The sequence below is a fragment of the Mustela putorius genome, unplaced genomic scaffold (assembly GCF_011764305.1).
Source record: "Mustela putorius furo isolate JIRA1106 unplaced genomic scaffold, ASM1176430v1.1 tig00000196_pilon_pilon_pilon, whole genome shotgun sequence".
NCBI lineage: Eukaryota > Metazoa > Chordata > Mammalia > Carnivora > Mustelidae > Mustela > Mustela putorius.
The window spans coordinates 15,059,283-15,083,348 of record NW_025421310.1 but is presented as its reverse complement, the minus strand read 5'-3'; the positions used below and the strand labels follow the sequence as shown (position 1 = coordinate 15,083,348).

The 24,066-nt window shown below is 51.8% G+C and overlaps 1 protein-coding gene across 7 annotated transcripts; it reads right to left on the bottom strand.

The window, feature by feature from the left end:
• Positions 1-1,664: 1,664 nt before the first annotated feature.
• XRCC1 (X-ray repair cross complementing 1) lies at positions 1,665-23,428 on the bottom strand. 7 transcript variants are annotated; one of them, XM_045077216.1, is made up of 17 exons: positions 23,144-23,428; positions 22,730-22,822; positions 13,710-13,820; positions 7,111-7,269; positions 6,164-6,238; positions 5,963-6,068; positions 5,627-5,736; positions 5,441-5,552; positions 4,961-5,216; positions 4,548-4,664; positions 4,265-4,358; positions 3,997-4,129; positions 3,591-3,645; positions 3,357-3,496; positions 2,365-2,455; positions 1,989-2,121; positions 1,665-1,884 (listed from the first exon to the last, which is right to left on the bottom strand). In XM_045077216.1, exons 1-17 carry the CDS (start codon positions 23,243-23,245, stop codon positions 1,771-1,773), a joined length of 2,001 nt encoding a protein of 666 aa, XP_044933151.1. In that variant the 5' UTR covers positions 23,246-23,428; the 3' UTR covers positions 1,665-1,770. The 7 variants fall into 7 exon arrangements, 5 of the variants coding, with proteins under 5 accessions (XP_044933151.1, XP_044933152.1, XP_044933150.1 ...); XM_045077217.1 differs by having other exon boundaries at positions 1,989-2,064; positions 23,195-23,425; XM_045077215.1 differs by having other exon boundaries at positions 1,989-2,064; positions 23,144-23,355.
• Between the last annotated feature and the right edge of the window lie 638 nt (positions 23,429-24,066).

Below are 24,066 nucleotides of genomic sequence, written 5' to 3'. Positions count from 1 at the left end.
GGGTCTGGATTTTGTTTTTTTTTTTTAAGATTTCATTTATTTATTTGACAGAGAGAGATCACAAGTAGGCAGAAAGGCAGGCAGAGAGAGAGAAAGGAGGAAGCAGGCTCCCCACCGAGCACAGAGCCCGATGTGGGGCTTGATCCCACAACCCTGAGATCATGATCTGAGCCGAAGGCAGAGGCTTAACCCACTGAGCCACCCAGGTGCCCCTAGTGTCTGGTTTTCACAGCGCAGTTCCACGTATCTCACACAGTAGGTGCAGGAGGCAAAGTAACAGCCTCCCAAAGATGTCCCCATGCTGACCCCTGGAACCCAAGAATCTGCTTTGTGGCAAAGTAGAATTAGGATGGAAGCAATCAAAGTTGCTAATTGGCTCACTTTAAAACAGGGAGATTATCCCAGATTATCCAGGTGGGCTCGTGGTAAACACAGGACCTTTGAAGGTGGAAGGATGGGACAGAAGAGTCAGCATCAGAGTGACATGGCATGAGGAAGACTCCACTGGCCACTGCTGGCTTTGAGTACAGAAGGGGAATTGGGGAAAAGACAAGAAAGCACATTTCCCCCAGAGCCTCCAGAAAGAGCACAGCCCTGCTTACACCCTGAGTTTTTGTCCATTTTGGACTTCAGACCACCAGAACTGGAAGGTGATAAATTTCTGTAGGTCTAAGACATAAAGTCTGTATAATTTGTTACTGAGCTCTGACTGCCCTTTGCTCTGCTCCAACCCCTTCCTGACCTCCCCAGCTGTGGGATAACGTACAAGCTTCTCAACCTGGCACTCGCAGCCCTTCAGGACAGCCCTGTCCTTTTGCTTCTAGAGTGACATGAATGTTCTTTATCTGCGTGCCTATTACAGCAGCCACCGCACGCTTGAAATGCAGCCAGTGATACTGACAGAGTAAACGTTCCCTTCATGTCACTGGAGTTCATTCAGATAGCTACCCGGGGGGCACCTGGGTGGCTCAGTGGGTTAAAGCCTCTGCCTTCAGCTCAGGTCATGATCCCAGAGTCCTGGGATCGAGCCCTGCATCAGATAGCGACCCGAGTCGAGGGGCTATGGTGTCAGAGAGCACAGCTCCAAGGACTATGTCCATCCTTCCAGACAGATCTGGCCCCAAACCCTCTTAAACAACTGACCCTGGGGAGCCAGGCTAGTTCTCACCTCCTGGCCTCTGCCCGCGCCTTGCCCCTAGCCTAGGATTCCGTCCTAGCTTCTGCCCGATTCTCTACCTCCCCGTTCAGTTTCCAACTTAGCTGCGGTGGAGGCTGACAGTTCTACAGCCACTTTTGTGAAAGCCTTGGAGAAAAGGAGATATCCCTGGCCCAGGGAAGCTGAGCCGGACTTCAGGAGAGAAGCCCAGCTCCCGAGATCCAGGCCTCCAGCCCGGGATCCACAGAGGGACAAACAAGACCCAGGAATGGGTTCAGAGGGCTAGAACCCCAGTTCCCTGCCACCTGGCACCACGGTAAGCGACCAGGGAGAAGTAACAGAGCTCCTTCCCTACCAAGCCCCTGAGAGAGCTCCCCATTCTTCCCAGGACAGCAGTCTCAAGGCAGCCAAGATATCTGACCCTCGGAAGGGAAGCATGAACCAAACAGAGGACAGAAAGCTGGGAGCCTCAAGGAGGTTCAGGAGACTTTCGAGTAAGAGGGGCAGCTGCAGCAAACCAGGTCACCTTTATTAAGCTCATCTGTGCGTGTGTGTGCGTGCGCGCACGTGTGCACACGCACGCACATGCAAACACACACGTGCAAGCACATATTTCAGGCCTGGGGCACCACCCCATACAGCTGGTGTGGAAGCAACTTCTGCTTCTCGTTGCAACTGTAGATCCACCGGGGGCGGACAAACACCAAGGAGGGATTGTCCATCAGGGCCTGCAAGGTGGGGCAGGGTGCATATGGGAAGATGTGAGTGAGGAGAGGAGGGAGGTGACACAGGGCAGGTTGGGTGTCCCTTTCCCTGCCCCTCTGGAACCTACCTCCTCAAAACTGGGGTCCCACTCCTGTGCTGTGATCACAAACTGGACCCGGTCACTCATGTAGTCCTCAAGCTCCCTGGCAGGACACGTAGAGAAGCGGAGAATCGGTGTCCTCAACCATTCTCCAAGGTACCTGCGGCGGGCCCCCACGGTGCTCCCGTGCCAGCCTTGCCCCAGCCACAATGCCAAGGGCTCCCACCACTGCCACTCCGTTTAGAAGGGGGGCCGGGAGAGTCCCATTTTAGAGATGAGAAGGAGAGGGAAAGCTACTCGTGCCCACCCTGCATGTGTGCCCCTTCTCTGGCTCCCGCTAGCTTTCCCTCCCACAAGATAGCAACGCCCCTCCCTACCCCTGCCCCCACCCCTGCGCACTGACCCGTTGAAGGCTGTGACATAGCGGCTGAGCTTCCGCCGCTCATCCCCAGGGAACTCTCCGTACAGAAAGAAGTGTTTGCCCTGGAAGAAGTCTGCAGGGGAGAGGGTGGAGGAGCCAAGTGTGAGGCCCCCACGCATTTTGAAGCCCCAGGCAGGAGCCCCAGAACACTCAGAGCAAGACAGAAGGAGGCCGGCGCTGGGGAGGGTGTTCACGCAACCCTGGCAGAGAGGTCCAGGACAAACGGTGCTTCACAGCCAGGCCCATCAGAACCTTTTTCCGGGAGCGGGGTGTTTTCCGGTACCTTCTCGGGCTCTGACCTTCAGGACGGCTCTTTCCTTTGTTCCACTTTAACATGGTTCTCCAAACCATGAAGTTGCGATGCCATTTTTAGAGCTTTGGAGGATCAAAGTGCTTTCCTGCCCATCACCCACAAGGAGCCAGATGGACACGGCCTCTTCCAATCACCACTCACCCTCCCCTCTGCTCAGACCCTGGCTGCCCAGCTTCTCCCTCTATGCTCTGCCGACCAAGGCTCTGACCCCTGCCCCCATCCCACACCCCATGCCTTCGTGTTGGGGTGACAAACAGCAATGCCATCACCACCTAGGTGGCCACAGAGATCAGTGCCCATGCCATCTGTGCACCTGGGTGACCTCCCACTCTGAAGAAACCGAGCCTGCAGGGCAGGTGAGGGAGGTGCCATTCGTACTGGAGTGGAAAGCCAAAGGGGGACATGCCCAGCACTGGGCTGTGATGGATGTGGTCACAGCAGGAATTCAGGAGGGGGAACAGAGAGGGAAGGCATGGGAGGATGGATGCCTGTTTCCTAAGGCAACAAGAAGGAAGCAGAGGCAGGGAGTACAGGGGAAGGAGGTGGGGAGACAAGTCACAGGTCATGGGGAGCAGCTGTGATCTGAGGGTTGGCTGGGGGATCATAGCTGAGAACTGAGAAAGACAAATCCCACTTCGGGAGGCAGGGAGGGATTTCCTACCTGGGAGCTCGGGAACCGGCAGTTCGGGAGACTCTGGGGGACCCTCATTGTCTGTGTTCTCATCTGTGGATCCTGCATATGGGTCCTCGCCATTCTCCCCCTGGTCAGGGGGCTGCTTTTGCTCCCTCTGCTCGGCTACTCTGGGAGAGCCCACAGGGGTGGGGGAAGAGCATTCAGACCAGATCCCCCTCCACCCAAGCCTGGGGCCACCTCAAACCTCGAGCCCCACCTTACCTTCTCAGCTCATCCTCAGTATCCCCAGAATCCTCTGCCGCATTACCCCGTTCTTCTGTGAGTGGGAGCTTAGTCAATGCAAAGCACGTGCTTGGTAACCCTCCCTCCCAGTCTCCGGCCCAGGCACGGACATAGGCATGCTAACCGCCGACCTCACCTGCCCTCCAGGTGCAGTTATCTGGGACCCCCACCCCCCTTAAATGCAGGAATCTGGGTTTCCAGACTTCTCCTCCCTCAGACCTGGGAGTCCAGGCCCCCAGCCCCTCCTCCTCCCTCAGACCCAAGGATCCCAGCCCTCTCTTCCCTCAGACCCCGGAGTCTAGGCCCCCAGCCCCCTCTTCTCTCAAGCTGAAGACCTGAGACGCCAGCCCCTCCTCCCTCAGACCCAGGCCCCTCAGTCTCTGACCTGACTGCTCCCCATCAGTGTCAGTGTCTTCCTGGGGTCCTGGTGAGGCTGGTTTGGCCTCTTCTGGGGTTTTGGGTCTCTGAGGTGAGCTGGGTCCTGCTGCCTGAGGGGGCTTGGTTTTGGTCTGGGGGCGCTGCGGAGGGAGGGAGCAGCCTGCGTGTGAGAGTGTGTTCTTGCAGAAGGCAGGGCTGGAGAGTCTGGGGTGCCATGGTGGACCCAGGGCCCCCTGCACTGCACCCTCCCCACATCAGGGCAGGAGGCATAGGACCTTCCGGGGAAGCTTGGGGGCTTCATCCCCGCTGCTGTTGCTGTGAGAGCCCCCTTCGTCCTCGCTGCTGGAGCTTGGTCCTGCCATGAGGTACCTAGGGCAGGAATATGAGCTCAGACAAACAGCATATGGTATCTTCCAGGGGAGATGGGGCGGGGGGCAGGCGCTCAGCAAGCCACAGCAACTGGCATTTAGTAATCACTCAGGATGCCCTGGCCTCCAGCTCTGGAAGGACCCCACTGAAGCCGCCGGTGAGCACAGCCAGCCGCACCAGAGACCTCACCTCCGGGAGGGCAGTCGCCGCCGCATCCGGTGACAGTCCAGCACCCACTCTTTCCGCACGATGCGGCCTCCGAGGCCTAGGACCTGGCTGTACTTGGGGGTGTTGGCAAAGGCGCAGCTGGTGGGGAAGCAGAGGGGAGGGTGTGGTCAGTCAGGTGTGGTCTGAGCAGGGAAAGGGAGAGAGAGACAGGATGGGGGAAGAAGGAGAAGCCAGAGACAGATCGGAGAGAAACAGAAAAAGACATTCGGAGACCAAGGGAAAGATGTAGGAATCAGAAAAAAAGGCAGAGGAAACAGAGAACTGAAGAGACAGCCAGATGAGTAGACAGAGAGAAAGAGAAATGAAGACGGAGGAGTCAGAAGGAGACGGGGAAGTGGCGGGGGGGCAAGGTGGGGAGGAGGGCACAGGCCTACATGAGGTGGGTGCTGTCTGGAGTCCAGTCCGGCCGATACTTGGCCCCCAGCTCTAGGGCCTTGTCCCGGAGCTCCGAGCGGAAGGGGTTCTGGAAGCCACTCAGCACCACCACCACACCCTGAAGGATCTTCCCCAGCTCCTGCGGGCCAGCTCGGGGTCCCCTGGGCTCGGTGCCTTCTCGGGACTTTCCTGGCACTGTGCCTCGTGCTGGGGCAGGGACTGGGGTGGTGGCCAGGGTGCGGGTGGGAGCTGGCACTGGGGAGGCCAAAGAGTGGATTCACTTAGTACTGCTAGGACTAAACCCAGTCCCTCCTCCCCCAGACCCATGGGTCCTGCCCCCAGCCCCCTCCTCCCTCAGACCCAGGAGTCAGGACCTCCAGCCCCTCCTCCCTCAGACTCGAGCATCCAGGTCCCCAAACCCTCCTCTCCGAGGACAGAAGAGCACAGGCCCCTTTGAGAACAATGAAACCAGCGCTCACATTTGGGTCTCTTGACAGCGGGTGGTGAGGGCTGGGCTGATGGTTTGCTGGGTGTCTTCCTTTCTTCTTGGTTCAAATCCAACTTTCTCTTCCCTCTAGGGGACTCCTGAGGCTGAGACGTTGGGATGAGTTGAGCCTCTAGCCTCTCTCCGCCCTCTCCACCCCACCAGGGTCTGACAGTCTCACCTTGGAGGTGCTGCCTACTGCCCTGGAGACGGGAGAGGCTGAAGAGGCGGCACTAGAGGCCTGCAGGGTGGCAGCTGCGTAGCTGGGTCCTGCCGGGTCACTGGCTGTGGCTACCGAGGGAGAACGTGGAGCCGGGGTGAGAGGGCTGGGCCCTGAGACCCTTCCACTGCTACCGAGGGGACAGAGTGTTGTTCCCAAAGCCCAGTAGTGATCCGGGAGTCCAGGCCTCCAGCCGCCTCCTCCCTCTGATTCAGGAGTCCCTAGGCTCCTTCTCCCTCAGACCCACGTCCAGGTTCCAACCCTGGGCTCACTGAGGACTCAAGTTTCCACACCCACCTGGGGGCGTCTTATTGATCCGGCTGAAGAAGAGGGCGCCGGGTCTCAGGGAGTTGGCACCCTCATCCTCCTCCTTCACGCGGAACTGGCCAAGCTTGGTCACCTTCTAAGGTCTCACAAGGTCAGCACAGTGAGGGGCTGTTGGCAGGCAGGGGTGAAGCAGTAGGGAGAAGGCTCTGGGGGGTGCCGGGTAGAGCTTACCTGGGGTGAGGCCTCTGCCTCCTCTTTGTCTGGGGGGCTGTGAAACCGTATAAAACTCAGGCCATAGGGGGAGTCCTGGGAATGAAGGGATAGTGTCAGGAAGTCTGGCCAAAGACAGAGGCCTGGCCCCAAACCCCTTTCACTTGGGGAGACCCTTTATGGCTCTTTGCCTCTTATGGACAAACATGTCTAGGGAGGTGCCCAGAGGACAATGAGGACGATAATAACATCAAGCTGCTAGTGAGCCCTAACTGGGCCGGGCTTAGCTGTAAGCCCTACATGTACCAGCTCCATCAGCCGCATGGCCAGCAGCAGAGGCTGCTGAGGGTCCGAGCAGAATCCTCTCCTGCACGCCCAAATTCCTAACTGCAGAAGGGAAGGGAGCCCTGAGTGCCACATCTGGAACACAGAAATGCTCTCCAGGCGCTTTTCCACTCTTCCGGCTGGACGCAGAGCCCAGGTCCCTGGATGACCGGCCAAACATCCCCCAACACAGGACCCCGAGAAGAAGTCTACTTCCACAGTGTGATATCATGACATACTCGAGTCTCACTGTTACCACAGCTTAGCATCCCTACCTCACTGCAACCCTACGAGGAGCTGGAAACAGGCCAGAAAGGTTAAGTCACTTGCCCAAGGTCACACAGCTAAGAAGTGGTGGACCCAGTGCCTGACTCCAGATCCCATGATGGTAACAGTCAGACTGCTCCTGTGCCAAGTCAGCTGCCCCCTTCTCCCATTCCCCTGAGATCCTGCAGTGCACCCTTCCCAGACATCCTCTAGGGAATCACTTATGGGAAGGATCACAAACCCGCTTCAGTGACCTCTGGGAACCAGCCTCCTCCTGATCCCCGGAGGAGACCGGCTGTCCCATCCTCCTAGCCCTCTGGGACTCCATGCTGGCCCAGGACCGAGGACCCTGCGCCCCCAGCTCCCGCCCCAGGTACCTTGCTGTAAGGCTGGCTGCAAACGATTTTGACACGGTCCCAGCGCTTCTCCGCTGCTGCCCGGACCAACTTGTCGGGCCCAAAAATGCGAACGCGGTTGGGGTTTGAGCCACTGCGGCTCTCAGAAGGGGACATGAAAGACGAGGTGACCAGCAGGACCTGGGGGAAGAAACACTGAAGGAGAACCAGGACTGGCTGACTTCAATGACAACTCCCAGGGGCCGAGAAGAAAGCAGGTGCCTGGGCAGGGTCCAGAGAGTCACCAGATCTGGCCTGCACCTCCACATGCCTCAAAGCCTCTCTTCTCCCCTGCTTCTGGGCCGCCGGTCAGTTCCCCCCTAACACAGGCACCAGGGATCCCTACACTTCCAGGTCTCCATAAACCACAGCCCAGTTCTTACATAGGCTCTTCTCTCACTGGCCACAGAGCCCACCCCACCGACCCTCCCATTAGAGAATAATCACAATGGCTGGCACAATGTTCAAACACCTTTTGGAAATGCACGGCTGAGTTCATGGAAAGCAGAGCAAGTACGGAGGCCAGGCCCGGGAGAACGGAATCCAGGGGGCTAGGAGAGCTGCACCAGCTCTAAGTGATTCTCCTGGGGCTCAGCACTGGGCAGGAACGTGGCTCCTGTCCAGCCGCTCCCTCCCAGGAGCCCTGCCAGTAGGGGGAGCCACAGAGAGGCCGAGAAGCAAAAGGAGGGAGGAGAGATGTGCTTCTGAGCTCTGGCTTCTGGCGGCCCCTGCAAGCATCACCCCTGACCACGCTCCTGCTTTGGCAGCAGCCCTCCCCAGGGCCACAGGGGAATCTGGTTTCAGTGTTTTAACATCTGCAGAGCTGGTATCATCCGGACCATCTCAGGGATTCCAGCAGGTCTGCGTTTCAGCTCTGTGAACCCCACTTCCGAGCTTCTAAACATTGAGGCTTCAGGAATTACAACCATGTCCTTTTGCTCCCCCCACCCAAGGGGTGGCAGCTGCTCCCTGCACTACTTCTACACTGCACCTGAGTCTTCTTGCCTCCTGGGTTCAATATATAGTTGCTAATTCGTTATGTTACATTCTCTTTACAGTAACTGGTGTGGTTTCAGTTTCTTGGCAGGACCCTGACCCACAGGGCGGGTAGCACTGAGGTTGGTGTTTGCCTGGGTGCTGACTCTGGGTACCAGAGAATGTAATTTTAATGGATGGTGGGTGGTGGTGGTGGTTGGGAACAGAAGATAAAGCCTGGGCTCTCTGGTCAAGGAAGAACAGCAGCTCCTCACGGACCATCACCCAACTCCAACAGAGCTGAGCCTCCTCAAAGGGCAACACTCTCCGTGAGTAAATGAGGGGAAAATGCCTTGTGGAGTGAGTCGGTGGGAGGCCTTTGCTCTGGAGAACAAGAGAGATCTGGAAGAATCCTAAGCACAAGTCTGTACTCTCAAGGATTTGGAGCACAAAATTCATATGAGCTATCTGCAGGGAAAAACCCAAGCTGAAGACTTTAAGTGGTCCTGATATGTGAAACAAAGGCAGAAAAAAAATTCTTCAATTTCCTTACCACCTACAGCCAGCCCACTGACAAGTCCTTGAGACAGGCAGAGTGACATTCCTCTAGGAACTCAGCTGCCTCAATGCTAATACTTTGCTAAGGTCAAAAGGCCATCTCAGGGACGCCTGGGTGGCTCAGTTGGTTAAGCGGCTGCCTTCGGCTCAGGTCATGATCCCAGCGGGCTCCTTGCTCAGCAGGGAGCCTGCTTCTCCCTCTGCCTCTGCCTGCCATTCTGTCTGCCTGTGCTCACTCTCTCCCTCTCTCTCTCTCTGATAAATAAATAAAATCTTTAAAAAAAAAAAAAAAGGCCATCTCAGCCTGAGTCCCAGGATCCTCTAAATGTACTTTTTAAAAGACTATTTATTTATTTATTTGACAGACAGAGATCACAAGTAGGCAGAGAAGCAGGCAGAGAGAGAGGAAGGGAAGCTGGCTCCCCGCTGAGCAGAGAGCCCGATGTGGGGTTCGATCCCAGGACCCCAAGATCATGACCTGAGCTGAAGGCAGAAGCTTTAACCTACTGAGCCACCCAGGTGCCCCTCTCTAAGTGTACTTTAACAAATAAAAACTCCTTTGGAAGCGTCCTTTATCTCTGTCCCCCAACATATATCCCCAAGATATATGTTGGTAGTCATCCGCCAAGCTTATGACTCACTGATATATATCTGAAGAGGACTGAGTTTTTACTAAAATAAATGACCTTTTTCTTAACAATAGCTAGCCCCCTCAGGATTCTGGAAACCTTGTTTCCAAAATACCTGGGAGGCTTACACTATCCTTAAGCCCTTTCCAACCTGAAAGTATATAATGGGCCACTCCTCATGAAACCAGTGCAGCTCTTTCTGTCCCCTGGGTCCTGTCCCAGTGCTTTAATAAAACCAGCTTTTTTGCACCAAAGAGGTCTCGAGAACTCTTTCTTGGCTTGGCCATCGGCTTCAAACCCTAACATCTTTCCTCCAGCAGACCTGTGTACACAAGATCACCCATGTGGTGGCAGATCCTTTTTGGAGGAATGTACGTCAAACCAGGTCCTCAGACATTCCCCACAGACACATTCCCAAAGATCAGAAGTACACACACACACACACACACACAGTGAGGCATATGGAAACAGCAGCAGAAACCAAAAACTGCAGACTCTGACTTACCAAGGCTGCATCCATTTAAATTATCAAACATAATACAAAAGTACATTTAATAGTTTAAAGAAATAAATGGAGATCCTGACAGTATGATGAGGGACAAGGAGAATCAAATGGACAAGGCAGTTCTGAAAAAGAGTGGAAGGCCTGTGTGCCCAATACTGAAGGATGAGCCATGCCTGGTCCAAGCAGTTCAATTCTCTCTGCCAGTGGCTGGTCAGGGTTGGGCACATGACCCAGCTGGCCAATGTGATGTTATGAGGAAGGCTGCTGGGGCTTCTTATTTATTTATTAAGTAAGTAAGAGAATGTCTCTCTTTTTAGGAAATATCCACTGTAGTGTACGAGGATAATGTGGAATCATGTTTGCAACCTACTTTCAGTTCACTGAAAAATATGTACCCATGTGTTAACATCTGAGGAATCTGAGTGAAGATTATCGGGGAATCCTTTGTACTACTTTTCTGTAAGTCTGGAATAAATAAAGTTATTGACAAACTGTTTTTATGATTTACATGGAAATGAATGCTAAGGAGGTAGAATAGTCAAGAGACTACTGAAGACCAAGATAGAAGCCAGCCCAACACAATCTGATTTCAGTATTTACTATTAAGACAGTGTGGTATTGGCACCAAGATAAACGTACATATCAATGAAACAGAACAGAGAGTACAGAAATCAACCTACACATATATGCCAATCACTTTGCAATAGAAGAGCCAAAACAGTTCAGTGGGAAAAGGATAATCATTTTTTTAAAGATTTTATTTTTAAGTAATCTCTATACCCAATGTGGGGCTTGAATCTACAACCCTGAGATCAAGAGTTGCATGCTCCACTGACTCAGCCAGCCAGGCACCCCAGGAAAATCTTTTTTTAGAATATTTTCAACAAACTTAAAAAAAAAAAAAAAAGGAAAGAAAAAGAAATAAAGGACCTTATCCTCTACTTCACACAATATACAAAAATTCATTTGAGATGGACCAGAGATGTAAAATCTAAAATTATAAAGCTTCTAGAAGAAAACACAGAAGATGACAGTAGGAAGAATCATGGCACCCCATAGAGGTCCATGTGCTACTCCCTGGCACCTGTGAACATAGCAAAAGGGACTTGGCAGATGTGATTAAGTATCTTTTTTTTTAAAGATTATTTATTTATTTGACAGACAGAGATCACAAGCAGGCAAAGAGGCAGGCAGAGAGAGAGGAAGAAGCAGTTCCCCGCTGAGCAGAGAGCCCGACATGGGGCTTGATCCCAGGACCCTGGTATCATGCCCTGAGCCAAAGGCAGAGGCTTTAACCCACTGAGCCACCCAGGCGCCCCTGTGATTAAGTATCTTGAGGTGGGGAGATAAGCCTGGATTATCCAGGTGGGCCTAGTGTCATCACAAGGGTCTTTATAAGAAAGAGCGACGCAGGAGAGTCAGAGAAGTGAGGACGGAAGCAGATGCCTTTGAAGACGGAAGGGGCCACAGGCCAAGAAATGCAGGCACCCTCTAGAAGTTGCGGTAGGTAAGGAGATGGATCCTCCCCTAGGACCTCCAGAAGAAACCCAGCCCTGCCAACACTAAGATTTTAGCCCACTAAAACAGAACTGTAAGAAAGTTTGTATTATAGCTTTAAGCCACTGAGTTTGTGCCATTTGTTAGAGCAGTGATAAGAAATTAATACAAAGAGTATCGTGACTTTGGGACAGACAAATATTCCTTACAGAACCCAAAAGGCACTTAGCAGTAAGACAGAAAAGAGGAGAAACATAGAAAGAGGGAGAGAAGAAGGGAGGGAGGAAGGAAGAAAGAGAAAAAGAAACTTAAAAAAAAAAAACAAACAAAAAAACACCTTGATTGGACTTCATCAGCTCAATCAAAAGGTACTGTTAAGATAATGGAAAGGTCAGTACACAGACCACAATGAGCACTGAGTAAGGCACAGGAGTGGTGAATCATTACATTGCACACTTGAAACTACTATAACACTATATGGTAATTATGCTTTAATTAAAAATTTTTTAAAGATAATGAAAAGGCAAGTCACAGCCTGGGGGAAAAATCTGCAACACATGTATCTGAAAAAAAAAAAAAAAGAAAGAAAAAAATAAACAAGCCCATGATTAACATCCAGGACCAAAAAAAAAAAAAAAAACCCAAAAGACCTGAATAGATATTTCATAAAGTAAGATAAATGAATGGCTAGTAAGTACATGAAAGGTTACACGATGTCATTACTTGTCAGGAGAAAGAATGCAACTTAAAGCCATGATAAAATACCACAATGTGCCATCTGAATGGCTGAAATTTAAGAAATTAACAATTGGCAACATCATGGACAGGTAAGGATACAGAACAACTAGAACTCTCAGCTTCCGCTAAGGTTAACGTAAAATGGTACAACCACTTTGGAAACTGTCAAGTCCAGTAAGGTTAAGACATCCATTTACCCTAAGAGAACATAATTGCACTCGTAGGTATTCACCCAGAAGAGATCTCCATGAAGAGGCTTGTACAAAAGTGTTCACAGCAGCTTGTGCCCACCCACAAGAGAATGGAGAAACAAATTGTGGTCTCAGCAATATGGAAGAATCCGGAAAATCAGGACATGGTGAAAAAAGCCAGCCATTAAAAAAAGAGCAAATTCCATTTATATGAAATTCTACCACCGACAAAACTAGTCTGTAGTGACGGAAGAGACCAGAGGCTGCCTGAGCTGGCAAAGGTGGGAGCACGGGGCATGACTGCAAAGGGGTGCGAGTGACCTCCCCAGGATGCTGGTACTGCTCCGTGTCCTGACTTGGGGTCCGGTTACACTGGTGCATACAGTTGTCAGAACTCCTTGACCTGTACACTAAGATCTGTGCATTTTATTGTACACAAAATATACTTCAACTAAAAACAATTTCTCACTGCATGGGAAAAACTCATCTCGTAGAAAACTGGTTTACTGTTTACTTAAATTGTAAACCTGCTTTTTCAAGTAGGTTTATTTCTACCCCAAGACATTTTGTGGATTAAACAGCTGGCTAACTATGGTCTCACCAACACAGCTCTAATGAATTCAACCAGTAGGGAAAAGATGGTACCAACTTTTAAAATATTTGTAACAGGGCAGGGCACCTGGATGGTTCAGGCAGTTAAGTGGCGACTTCTGATTCCAGCTTGGGTCATAGTTTCAGGGTCCTGGGCCAGAGCCCCATGTCCGGCTCCAAGCTAAGCAGGGAGTCTGCTGGAGATTCTTTCCCTCTCCCTCGGCCCCCAGCTCTTCAAGCTGGCACATTCCTTCTCCCAAATAAATAAAATAAAATAAGGGCATCTGGATGGCTCAGTCAGTTAAGCATCTGCCTTCAGCTCAGGTCATGATCCGGGGTCCTGGGATCAAGCCCATGCCAGGCTCCCTGGTCAGCGGGAAGTCTGCTTCTCCCTCTCTGTCTGTCCTCCCCCACTCCACACTTGATTTCTCTCTCTCTCAAATAAATACAAACTTTAAAAAATAAAAAATAAAAATATCTGTAATAGAGCAAAAAGCATCGCTTCTTGTAAACATTTGTCCCATATGAAGTGACTAACAGAGGCATCCCAATCAATGCGGAATCTCAACTAGCCAGGACATCTGTGAGAACCTCAGGGACCAGAGAAGAGCGGTTTTGCTCTCAAGCAGCGGCTGTCCCTTAGATGAGACAAGTATGTCTAGTTATGCCCCCACCCCCGATGCAAATGTGGGTCTCTACACCCCCCCCACCCCCACCCCCCCCACCCCCCCACCCCCCCCACCCCTTGTGTAGTTTTTCACCTGTGCCTCCTCCTCCAGAAGACAGAGGGCAGTGTGACTCATCTCTACACCAGCCTGGCACCTACCCCAGGGGGAAAGGGGTGATGGGCTCCAGAGGCAGGGATTAGCATGGGGCCCATCTTAAAGCCCTGCTTACCTCGTAGTCTTGCTCCCCAGCACCTCCGGCTGAGCTGCCCACCAGCACCTCCACAAAGGCCGAGCCATCATTGCCAATGTCCACGCTGTGTATCTGTTCCTCCTTCTCCAACTGCGGGAGGGAGAGAGCCACTGTCAGTGCCTGCGCTGCCCCTGGCCTCACTGAGGAAACTCAGAAGAGGGATGACCCCCCACTGGGCCGCCACATCTCCTTGTAATATCAGCTCAGTGACTGTGGGTGCCAGGGCGAGGGGTGACACGGTGTCCCCCGCCTGTAGCACACGGCATGGCCCAGAGTAGGAGCTCAGAAAATTTTCCCTGGGTAAATGCATAAGCCCCCATGCTTGCCTCCCCAACACCTCCAGACTCTGCCAGATCCATGTGGAACCTGCCACCTTGGAGCTCTCCTTGACACCACCTGCCAGGCTTCCGACTTCATTCAAGTAACCATGCATTCAAATGTCACATCTGTCCCGTCTCCCTGGTCACACAGGATTCTGAGGAAGCTCCCTCAGGGTACGGGCCTGGTGTAGTTTTGCTCACCACGGATTCCTGGGTTTGAATCCCAGCTCTGCCATACACTGCGGAAATGGCCATTTCAGCCAGTCTCTTGGATCCTCGGTATCCTCATCTGTAAAATGGGGAAAATCCCCCACTCCAGGAGTACACACGCGAATACCAGGCCACACTGCACAGCATGTAGGAGGCACCGTGCCCGGCTGGTCAGGAGGCACTGTCAGTCAATTCTCCATAATTACTCTTTTTTTTTTTAAGATTTTACTTATTTGAGATAGAACAAGAGTGAGAGAGTGCACAAGCACGGGGAGCAGCAGGCAGAGAGAGAGACAGACTCCCTGCCAAGCAGGGAGCCTGATATGGGGCTCGATCCCAGGACACTGGGATCATGACCTGGCTGAAGGCATATGCTTAACCCACTGAGCCACTCAGTGCCCCTGTAATTACTTTTTTCTTTTTTAAAGATTTTATTTATTTGACTGAGATCACAAGTAGGCAGAGAGGCAGGTGGGGGAGGGGAGGAAGCAGGCTCCCTGCTGAGCAGAGTCTGATGCGGGGCTCGATCCCAGGACCCTGGGATCATGGCCTGAGCCGAAGGCAGAGGATTTAACCCACTGAGCCACCCAGGCACCCCACCATAATTACTTTCTGAAGGAAGAAAAGAGTAATCATGTGGAGGAAGGCTCCCCACCAATGCTCTGCCATTCCTGTCTTGACAGTTAAAGGCACAGAAAGCCATGTGAGGGTGGAAGGCAGTTAGGAACGGCTGACGCAAGTCTGCTCTCCAGTTTCAGGCTCTTCTTCTCTTTGGCTTCTAGAATCACAAGCCATCACAGCTTTCAAAGGTACCTGGTCCACCGCCCCAGGAGCATCTGATGCTCCGGACAGCCCCATCACCCCCCATCGAGAGGTCACCCAGACTTTGCCTACCTGTTGCCACAAACAGGAACATCCCTACTAGGGAGAAAGGAGCCTGGACTTCGGGGGAGGCGAGCTTGGGATCAAATCCAACCCTGCCATTTCCAAGCTGTGCAAGCCTGGGGGCCATGCAACCTCTCTGAGCGATGGTTTCCTTTTGTGTGGAATATGGGCTGTCATAATAACCCTCCTTCTGAAAGGAGCTGAGATGACTCACAAAAATAACACTGCAGGAGCACCTGCAGCAAACATTGAGGTGCTCACGTTGCAGCAGACACGTAATCTGTGCATCTCCTCTCCTCCCCAACCGCTCTGCCAGACGGGGGCTATTATTACCTCCACTTAACACATGAGCCACTGGAGGCAGGAAGCGGTTATGTAACTACCCCACGGTCGCATAGCTGGTGAGTGGCAGAGCGGGGCCTGGAGCTCATGAAGGCTGATTGGAGTCCACATGCACTCCTCTGCCACATGACAGGTACGCTGGGGAAAGAGGCGGTGTTGAGGGAATAGGCTCCCCCTGCCTTCACAGCTCTGAACCCTGGGACAGTGTGCGGTGCTGCCTAGATACACAGGTCCTAGTCTGACTTCTCAGCCTCCTGCCACACTTGACGGCTCTCCTCCAGCCGTGCTGGCCTTCCTTCCATTCCAAGAACAGAATGGCTCCTTTCCACCACAGGGCCTTTGCACTTGCCATTCCCCCTGCCTAAACTACTTTTCTTTTTCTTCAGTTATCACCACTTAATATTATGTAACAATGCTTTTTGTTTGCATTTGTCTAGCATCTGTTTCCCCCACCAGACTTTTAAGCTCCATGAGGGCAAAGACAATATCTAAGTCATTCCCCACTGTGTCCTGAACACTGAACAGTGTATGGTCTGTGTAATCCTAGAGCGAAGAGTTTCACCTTACCCCTTGTGCCTGTTTCCTAACCTGTAAAATGGGCACAGTGACAACTTCTAACAGCAAGTGTCATTGTGAAGATTCAAATGACGGCTACGTGTGAAGCCCCTTGAATAGTGCCTGCCACAGACCAAATGCTCCATAAGTATCAGCTGACACTGTTCCCACAGAAAGCCTTTCATACGTTCCTGATGGACAGATGGAAAGCACCTAGCAACCATTTGCTGAAGGAACAAATGCCCCCTGAGTTGTAAATTGGGCTCTACTCTTCCTGACCAAGTGGCTTTGGTGAGGTAGTTTCCTCAAGGTCCACATTTGTCACAAAGGAATCATCACAACCAACACTTTCAGATTCTCACTGTGTGTGGGGCCCTGGCGTCCTTGTTTCCTACTGCTGCTGGAACAGATGACCACAAGCTCACTGGCTAAAAACAGTACCTCTTACAGATTTGGAGGTCAGAAGCTTGAAATTTGGTGTCACAGGGCTTCAATCCAGGCATCAGTGGGGCTGCATTCCTTCTGTAGGTTCTAGGGGAAAATATGTTCTGTGCCTTATTTCCAGCTTCTAGAAGCCACAAGCATTCCTCAGCTTGTGGCCCCCTCCTCCATCTCCAAAGCCAGCAAGGGCATCACTCCAGCCTCTGTTTCCCTCTTCATGTCTCCTTCTCTGGTTCTCCTGCCTCCCTCTTTCCCTTATAAGGACCCCTGTGAGGACGCTGGGTCTCCTCCTCCTTCTCCTCCTCCACCTCCTCCAAATAACCCAAGCTAATCTCACTATCTCAAGATCCTTAACTTCATCGTGTCCATAGGGTCCTCTCTGCCCAGGTTCTAGGGATCAGGATGCGGACATCTTTTAGAGGCCATGACTCTTATCTATCATGACTGGCTGAGCTCTTTGTGGGCCGGGCATCACTGAATCCTCACCACACAACTACCTTAGAAGGAAGGGTCTGTTACCTCTCCCGGTGTTACAGATGGGCGAACAGGCTCAGACAGGTTAAAGAAATAGTTCACATGTCACACATGGCTAACGGTGGAGAAAAATTTGACCCAGCAGCTTCCTGCCTACAGCCTACACTCTTTCTCAACTCTCCTATTTCAAACCTTAAGGTAAAAAGCCACTATCTTGGGGCGCCTAGGGGGCTCAGCCGTTAAGCGGCTGCCTTCAGCTCAGGTCATGATCCCAGGGTCGTGGGATCAAGCCCCGCATCGGGCTCCCTGCTCGGCAGGAAGCCTGCTTCTCCCTCTCCCACTCTCACTCCCCCTGCTTCTCTCTCTCCCACTCCCCCTGTTTGTGTTCCCTCTCTCGCTGTGTCTCTCTCTGTCAAATAAATAAATAAAATCTTAAAAAAAAAAAAAGCCACTATCTTTACTTCTCTGTGACAAAGCACAAGGCTCAATCTGTATTTTGAGTGAATGATTTTTTTCTGCATATATACTTCTACTTTGAACACGCCCACATACTGCCTTGTATTTCCTCTTTGTGGTAAAGAATTTCCAACTACTCTGTTCCCACACGGAGACAACCTAAACGTCCATCAGTTTATGAGCGGACATACACCATATGGTGTATCCACTGATGGAACAGAAAAGGCTGACACAATACGTAGAAACCATGAGCGCGTGCTCGGTGAGAGAAACCAGACACAAGGGTCATAGTGTATGATCCAGTTTAGGTGAAAGGTCCAGAAGGGACAAATCTATAGAGACAGAATGTGGATCAGAGGTTGCCAGGGGCAGCCTGGAGAGCAGGAGAATAAGGAGAGGCTGTTGAATGGTGATGGGGTTTCTTGGGGCAATGAAAATGTTCTCAACTAGCGGCAGTAACAGCTGTTCAGCTGTCAAGATGCCCAAACCCACTGAACTGTATGCTTTATATGGTTGAGATGGTGAATTTCATGTTATGTCAATTTTATCTTAAAAAAAAATGTGGGGCAACTGGCCTCAGTTGGTTAAGCACCTGACTACTGATCTCAGCTCAGGTCTTTATCTTAAGGTTGTGAGCTCAAGCCCCACACTGGGCTACACACCAACTTTAAAAAAAAAAAAAATGAGTGTTGTGTTTGTGGTTAGGAGACGGGCTCAAGCATGAGATGACAGTCATCCGTGGCCAGGTTCACGTGCACCATTCTCAGGAAGGCATAACTCACGACAGGAAAACAAATGGGGCTGGGAAGGCTCACAAAGTTCCCAAGAAACATGGTGTTAAAAAACTGTTTCATGTCCAGGAAAGGCAAGGTTATGCTCCATTTAAAGGAATCAGGTAGAACTTTACCCAGTGCCAGTAGAGCTCCAAGATCTATTGTTATTTGAAAGAAATTGGGGGTGGGGGAGAGGAGGAGAACGGTGCATATACAATGTACTTGGTGGAAGAGGCGGACAAACTGTTTACGGGGGCTCAGCGATCCCGGAGGGCCAGGTGAGAAACTGCCAACAGTGGCTGCCTATGGAGGGAGCAGGAGGGGGTGGGAGCAAGCAGTGAGAGGGGTTGTAAACCCTTTTGTGCCTTTTAAATTTTGTACCATATTCATATAATACTCATTCAAAAAGTTAATAAAACTGGGGCATCTGTGTGGCTCAGTTAGTTAAGCATCTGCCTTTGGCTCAGGTCGTGATCCGGGGTCCTGGGATGGAGACCCTTATAGGGTTCCCTGCTCAGTGGGGGGTCTGCTTTTCCCTCTCCTTCTGCCCCTCCCCCCTGCTCTTTCTCTCTCTCTCTCATATAAATAAATAAAATCTTAAAAAAAAAGTTACTAAAACTGCAGTGGTGTTCTCCAGCTATTAATTCCGTATTACTATACGGAAATGAGAACAAGCCAACCACAGCTAAACCCACCGACAGGCTCGAAATAACAAACATACTGATTGACAGCAACCACGTCTATACTGTGAGCTTCCATCTACACAAAATTCAAAACGAGGCAAAATGAACCTGTGCTACTAAAAATCAGGATGGACGGCAGCTGGGTGGCTCAGTGGGTTAAAGCCTCTGCCTTTGGCTCAGGTCATGATCCCAGGGTCCTGGGATGAAGCCCCGCATCGGGCTCTCTGCTCAGCAGGGAGCCTGCTTCCCTTCCTCTCTCTCTGCCTGCCTCTCTGCCTACTTGTGATCTGTGTCTGTCAAATAAATAAATAAAATCTTAAAACGTTTTAATAAATAAATAAATAAATAAATGAAAAGTCAGGATGGTGGTTACTACCATTGCGGGGGGCAGTGACAGGAAGGAGCGTGGGGGGCCTGGACCCCTCCTGTGACTCGGGAGTGGGTGGGGAATACGAAGGTTTCAGTCCGGGAGGATTCGCTGAACCATGCCCTTCACTGTACACCTGTTACACATTAAAGAAGCAAAGGACAGCTTAAAACACCATGAGGGCGAACTGAGTGGTCAGAGAGCCACTGAAAAACCACCGCGAAACATGGGCCACATTGCTACTAGGCATTTCTTCTGAAGAGCGCACGTCAGCGGGGCCGCAGAGCTACCTGGACCCCATCCCAGCCATGCCCTCCAGCACAGGAGCAGTGAGCCCAGAGGCTGGAACTCCCCTCCGGGAGCTGCCGACCGGTTAGCCATGGAGACTCCATCCGCGGTGCAAATAAAAGAGATGTGTGTGTGGCCGTCACGAGCAGGGGTTGCACCCTGTGTGGCAATCCAGATGTTGCATAACAGAGTTGGGAGGAAAACAATACAGGGCAGAACGCTCCCCGGGTTAGTCCATAGGCGTCAGTGTCCGGACATGTCTGCCTTTCCACTCACTTAACAAGAACCAGAATTAGCGTTAGGCAAATTCGGAGTCACACTGCATATTGGGCATCGCCAAACACAATCAGATCTCCCCAGGTGTCTCTCACGTAGGAAAAATTAACAGCTGCTATGATGCACTTGCCCCGTGTGTTTTATTCTCAACAAGGGAAGCAGGATTCTGTGAGAAGCTAAGTCCGCTTCTGGACGTCCTTTGTTCAGAGCCCTTCAGCTCCCAACTCATCCAGAGTAAAAGCTCAAGTACTCACAGGGGCTCTTGGGCCGTCAGCCCACTGGGGGCCCTCCAACCCTGCCCCATTAGCTCATCTCTCCTCCCTCCTCCCCTGCCCAGCTCCACCGCGCTCACACTGGGCTCCTTGCTGTTCCTCCAGCATGCCAGGTCGCCTCCGAGTCTGTTTCCTCCCCAGATCTCTATGCAGCTCACTGTGCTCAATGACACCTGCTCAGGGAGGCCTTCTCCTGGATGCCAGGTCATGATCTCAGTGTCCTGGCTCCCTGCTCAGTGGGGAGTCTGTTTCTCCCTCTACCTCTGCACCTCCCCCAACTTGTGCTCTCTGTCTCTCAAATAAACAAATAAAATCTTTAAAAAAAAAAAACCAGGCACCTGGGTGGCTCGGTTGGTTGAGCGGCTGCCTTTAGCTCAGGTCATGATCCTGGAGTACCAAGATCGAGTCCCTCATCGGGCTCCCAGCTCCATGGGGAGTCTGCTTCTCCCTTTGACCTTCTCCTCTCTCATGCTCTCTCTCAAATGAATATTAAAAAATAATAATAAGAGAAAAAAGAGAAAAAGAAAAACCTCTTGCCATTGCCTCCTCCCCCAGCTGGAGCATTCCCCTCTCCTTTCAAGGGTTTCATTTTCCTCCACAGCATTCACCATCCATCTGACGTGCTTTCCACATTGGTTTGTCAGTCTTTTCCTCCTAACGTGAAAGCTCCACAGGACTAACATATTTTGGTCTCGTGTGTCTTTGTACAGCCCCAGGACCTAAAACAGTGCTTGGCCTATAAAGGTGCTTCATAATTCCTCAGTGGATGAATGAACATGAGAATCCATTCACTCCGAAGGCTACAGGACCTGCCCCCGTGCTGACAACTTCCACACCTCTGTCTTCATCTAGGCCCCTTCCGATTTCTGACTGCAGCCTGGACCCCAGGTGTCCCGAAGTCACGGCACACCTGCACATCCCAACTGAAGGTATCACCTTCTCAAGCTGCCACTTCTCTGAGTTTCCCATTTCAGTGACAGCTACAATATCTCCCTCAGTCTCCCAGACCAGAGAGCCCTCTGGCCCCTCTGGTTCCTGCATCCCTGTCACATCTCTCCTGCCTCTGGTATCTCTGCTCCCATTGCAACTGGGGTACGGAATGGAATGTGATTCTCCCAGGGTCACCTGGTCCTAAGAGAGCCTCGGAGAATCATAACCCAGTAATAAAAACATGAATCCCTCCCTTTACACAAACATCCACCTGTTGACAGAGCAGGTTTACAGACATTATGTCACCACATTTTCACAATGACCCTGGGCTCAGATCTCATTATTCCCAATGGACAGGTGAGAAAACAGGTACAGAGAAATGAAAAAATGTGCCCAAGGTCACAGAATGAGTAAGAGGGAGAGACGGGGACTTGAATCCAGGTCCCAAGACTAAATCGTGAGCAATCTGTACCCTCCCTCAGTTTATATATTTATTTGTTTGTTTTGGAGCCTCCCTCAGTTTAAAACACTGGCTCTTAGCCAAGTGCCATAACCTCTCTGGGACTCAGTTTCCTCATCTCTCAAATGGAGATAATACTAAACTCTAAGTCATGGGATTTTTATAGATTCAATATGAGGTGATCCACGTGAGGTGTTCAAAACCAGAACTGGCAGTTTCAACGTTGAATCGAGGCCAGCTCTCATTATTATTACTCTGCTAAGGACTGAGAAGATGTTTAAATGTCTAAAATCAGAAAGTCTTATAGGACCACATATTTTTCCGGGGGAGAAAATCCTCAGCTTCTCTCTAATTCTTAAAAAGGCTCTGTGAGCCCAGACTTTTTCAGAACCACTGGGCAAGAGAGGGGCCAAGAAAATGTTTGACACAATCCATAAGCCTTGCTCTGCAACATCCCTCCCCAAAGACCCTTCCGTTCAGAAGGAGTAGTGTCAAGATCAAGAAAGCCAGTGCAGTATGTAACGAAGTATCCAGAGCACCAATGTGGGTCTGAGCCTTAGCACGCCCTGACTGATAGTGAGAAGGGCCCCTGCATCACACCAAGCTTGTGAACAGCGACACCATCCAGGCCAGGACCCAGCACAGAGCAGATGCTTCAAACACACTTAGCGCTCTCTCCTCCCACCAGTTTCTTATCCATGACAGGAACAGCCCGTTTGGTATTCTGTAACCATCTGGGGTCAAACCACGCTTTCCTCCGTGCCTCCCTCCAACTTCACAGCACTGGGATGAAGAGTGGGTGAGAGCACTCCGGAGAACCTGGCAAGCATTCTAGAACGACACTTAGCCTGGCCATGTCACTCCTCCCCCACTCCTGCTTCAGTTTCCCCATCTTTAAAATGGGGCTGATGGGTTTCCATGATCTTCCAAAACACCTTTCAACCCTGAGCCCACTGACAGGCAGGATCCAAAAGGCAGGATACTGAAAATGATTCACTCTGTTCCAGCCAAGGAAACTGAGGCCCAGAAAATAAAAGCAACCTACCCGGGCCACACATTGATTCCTATGGTCATCCTGGCCTAGTCCTGGAACCACCTTTGTCCTTTGCTAAGGGGCACAGCAATCACACTGCCCATTTTCCAGGTAAAGAAGCTGAAGTCCAGAAGGGAGAGTGTCTTAACCCACTGCCAGTTGGCTCAAGAGCAGTGTCTGGACCTTGAGTCTCCAGACTCCTATAGGAAGGAGACAGGGGGAGGGCAGGATCACCTGGAGCACCACCGAGATGGTCTTCTCGCCTGCCTTGGCTGCTCGCCATTTTCGGTAAGTGTCCGCCTTGAGAAGGTTTTCTGCACAGTGGGTCTGGAGATAAGTGCGGAAAAGGGAAAGTAAGGGTACAGGGAAGAGAGCTCGGTCCCCGACTCTCAGATTATTCCTTTGAGTCCTCCCGAGCCCTCTGCACTTCCCCAGATTTAAAAGTCCCTGTAAATCCCACCACACCCTGCCTGGAGTCCCCCTATAACAGTTTCTCCTGGATGCTCCCCAGTTCCTCCTTTCCTGCCCGGAAGTTCCCCTGTTCCACATCTCTCCCAGAATTCCCTCATAGTCTCCTGGAATTCCCCCACGACCCGCCACAGACTGCCATGAAGTTCCCTTTCACACTCCCGAAGTTCCTGTAGTTACCCCGCATGGATTCCCTGACGTCTTCCAACCTCCCCCAAGCCAGCTCCTCACCAAGTCCTGGCTACTGCAGGACACCACATGGCGGAGACGGATCTCCGGCATGTTAACGTCTTGGGCTGCGCCTGGCGCGAAGGATGAAAGAAGGTCCGAGTTTGGGGGGCGTTCGGGGCGGGGGGTGGGGGGTGTTGGTAACCCCCTGCGCGGGCTGAAGTGCGCAAGCGCACAGGCCTCGGGCCTTTCAAACCGCGGCGCGCCGGCTCTCGCGTCGACGCCGCGCAGGCCCAGTCGCGCCTCTCCGAAGCCAGGCTCTTAGTTCCCTAGCAACGGGCTTTCCTCTAAGCCCCGCCTCCCGTCGACGTTCACACGCTGCTTTCTGGGCGCCTGGCAACAGAAGCGGCCTCCGGGATTGGCCCCTAGAAAAAATTCGCCATTCTCATTGGACGATGCAGTCACCGCCCAAACTGAAGCCTTAGGAGCACGCAGACCTGACTGGTTTTTTCCTAGGGAGCCTCGTGCATACCGCTACAGTATCCTTTCCAGCGGTTCCTACTGTTAACACTCTTCCCCGCTACCCCCACAGTCATGCACACGCGAACAAAATATCCGATCTCTCCAGGGTTATGCCTGAGGCTAAGAAAGAGTGGATCAAAGACCTAAGTAAGACCCAAAGTATGCATCCAAACCAGATACACCCAAGCTATAATGCTTTCTCCGATGCCTCAGTTTCCCAGTATGTGACCTGTGGGCATCTGTCTCCTACCACGCCCTCCCCTGCCTGTTGACAGGCATCCCTCAGTTCGGTCCCCGTGAGACCCAAAGGTGCAGCCCCAGGCGGGGTTGGAGCTGGGGACAGCCCAAACACAGAACAGGGAATATAGCCAAGCGCACGAAGGAGGAAGAGAGACAGGGCGCCTAATCCCCCG

Excerpts from the sequence above, each read along its gene's own strand:
- XRCC1 (XM_045077216.1), bottom strand. The coding sequence starts at position 23,245 with ATGCCGGAGATCCGTCTCCGCCATGTGGTGTCCTGCAGTAGCCAGGAC. Across the intron at positions 4,359-4,547 it reads CGGCGACTGCCCTCCCGGAG|GTACCTCATGGCAGGACCAA; the intron begins GTGAGGTCTCTG and ends TTCCTGCCCTAG. Across the intron at positions 2,122-2,364 it reads TATGTCACAGCCTTCAACGG|GTACCTTGGAGAATGGTTGA; the intron begins GTCAGTGCGCAG and ends GGCCCGCCGCAG.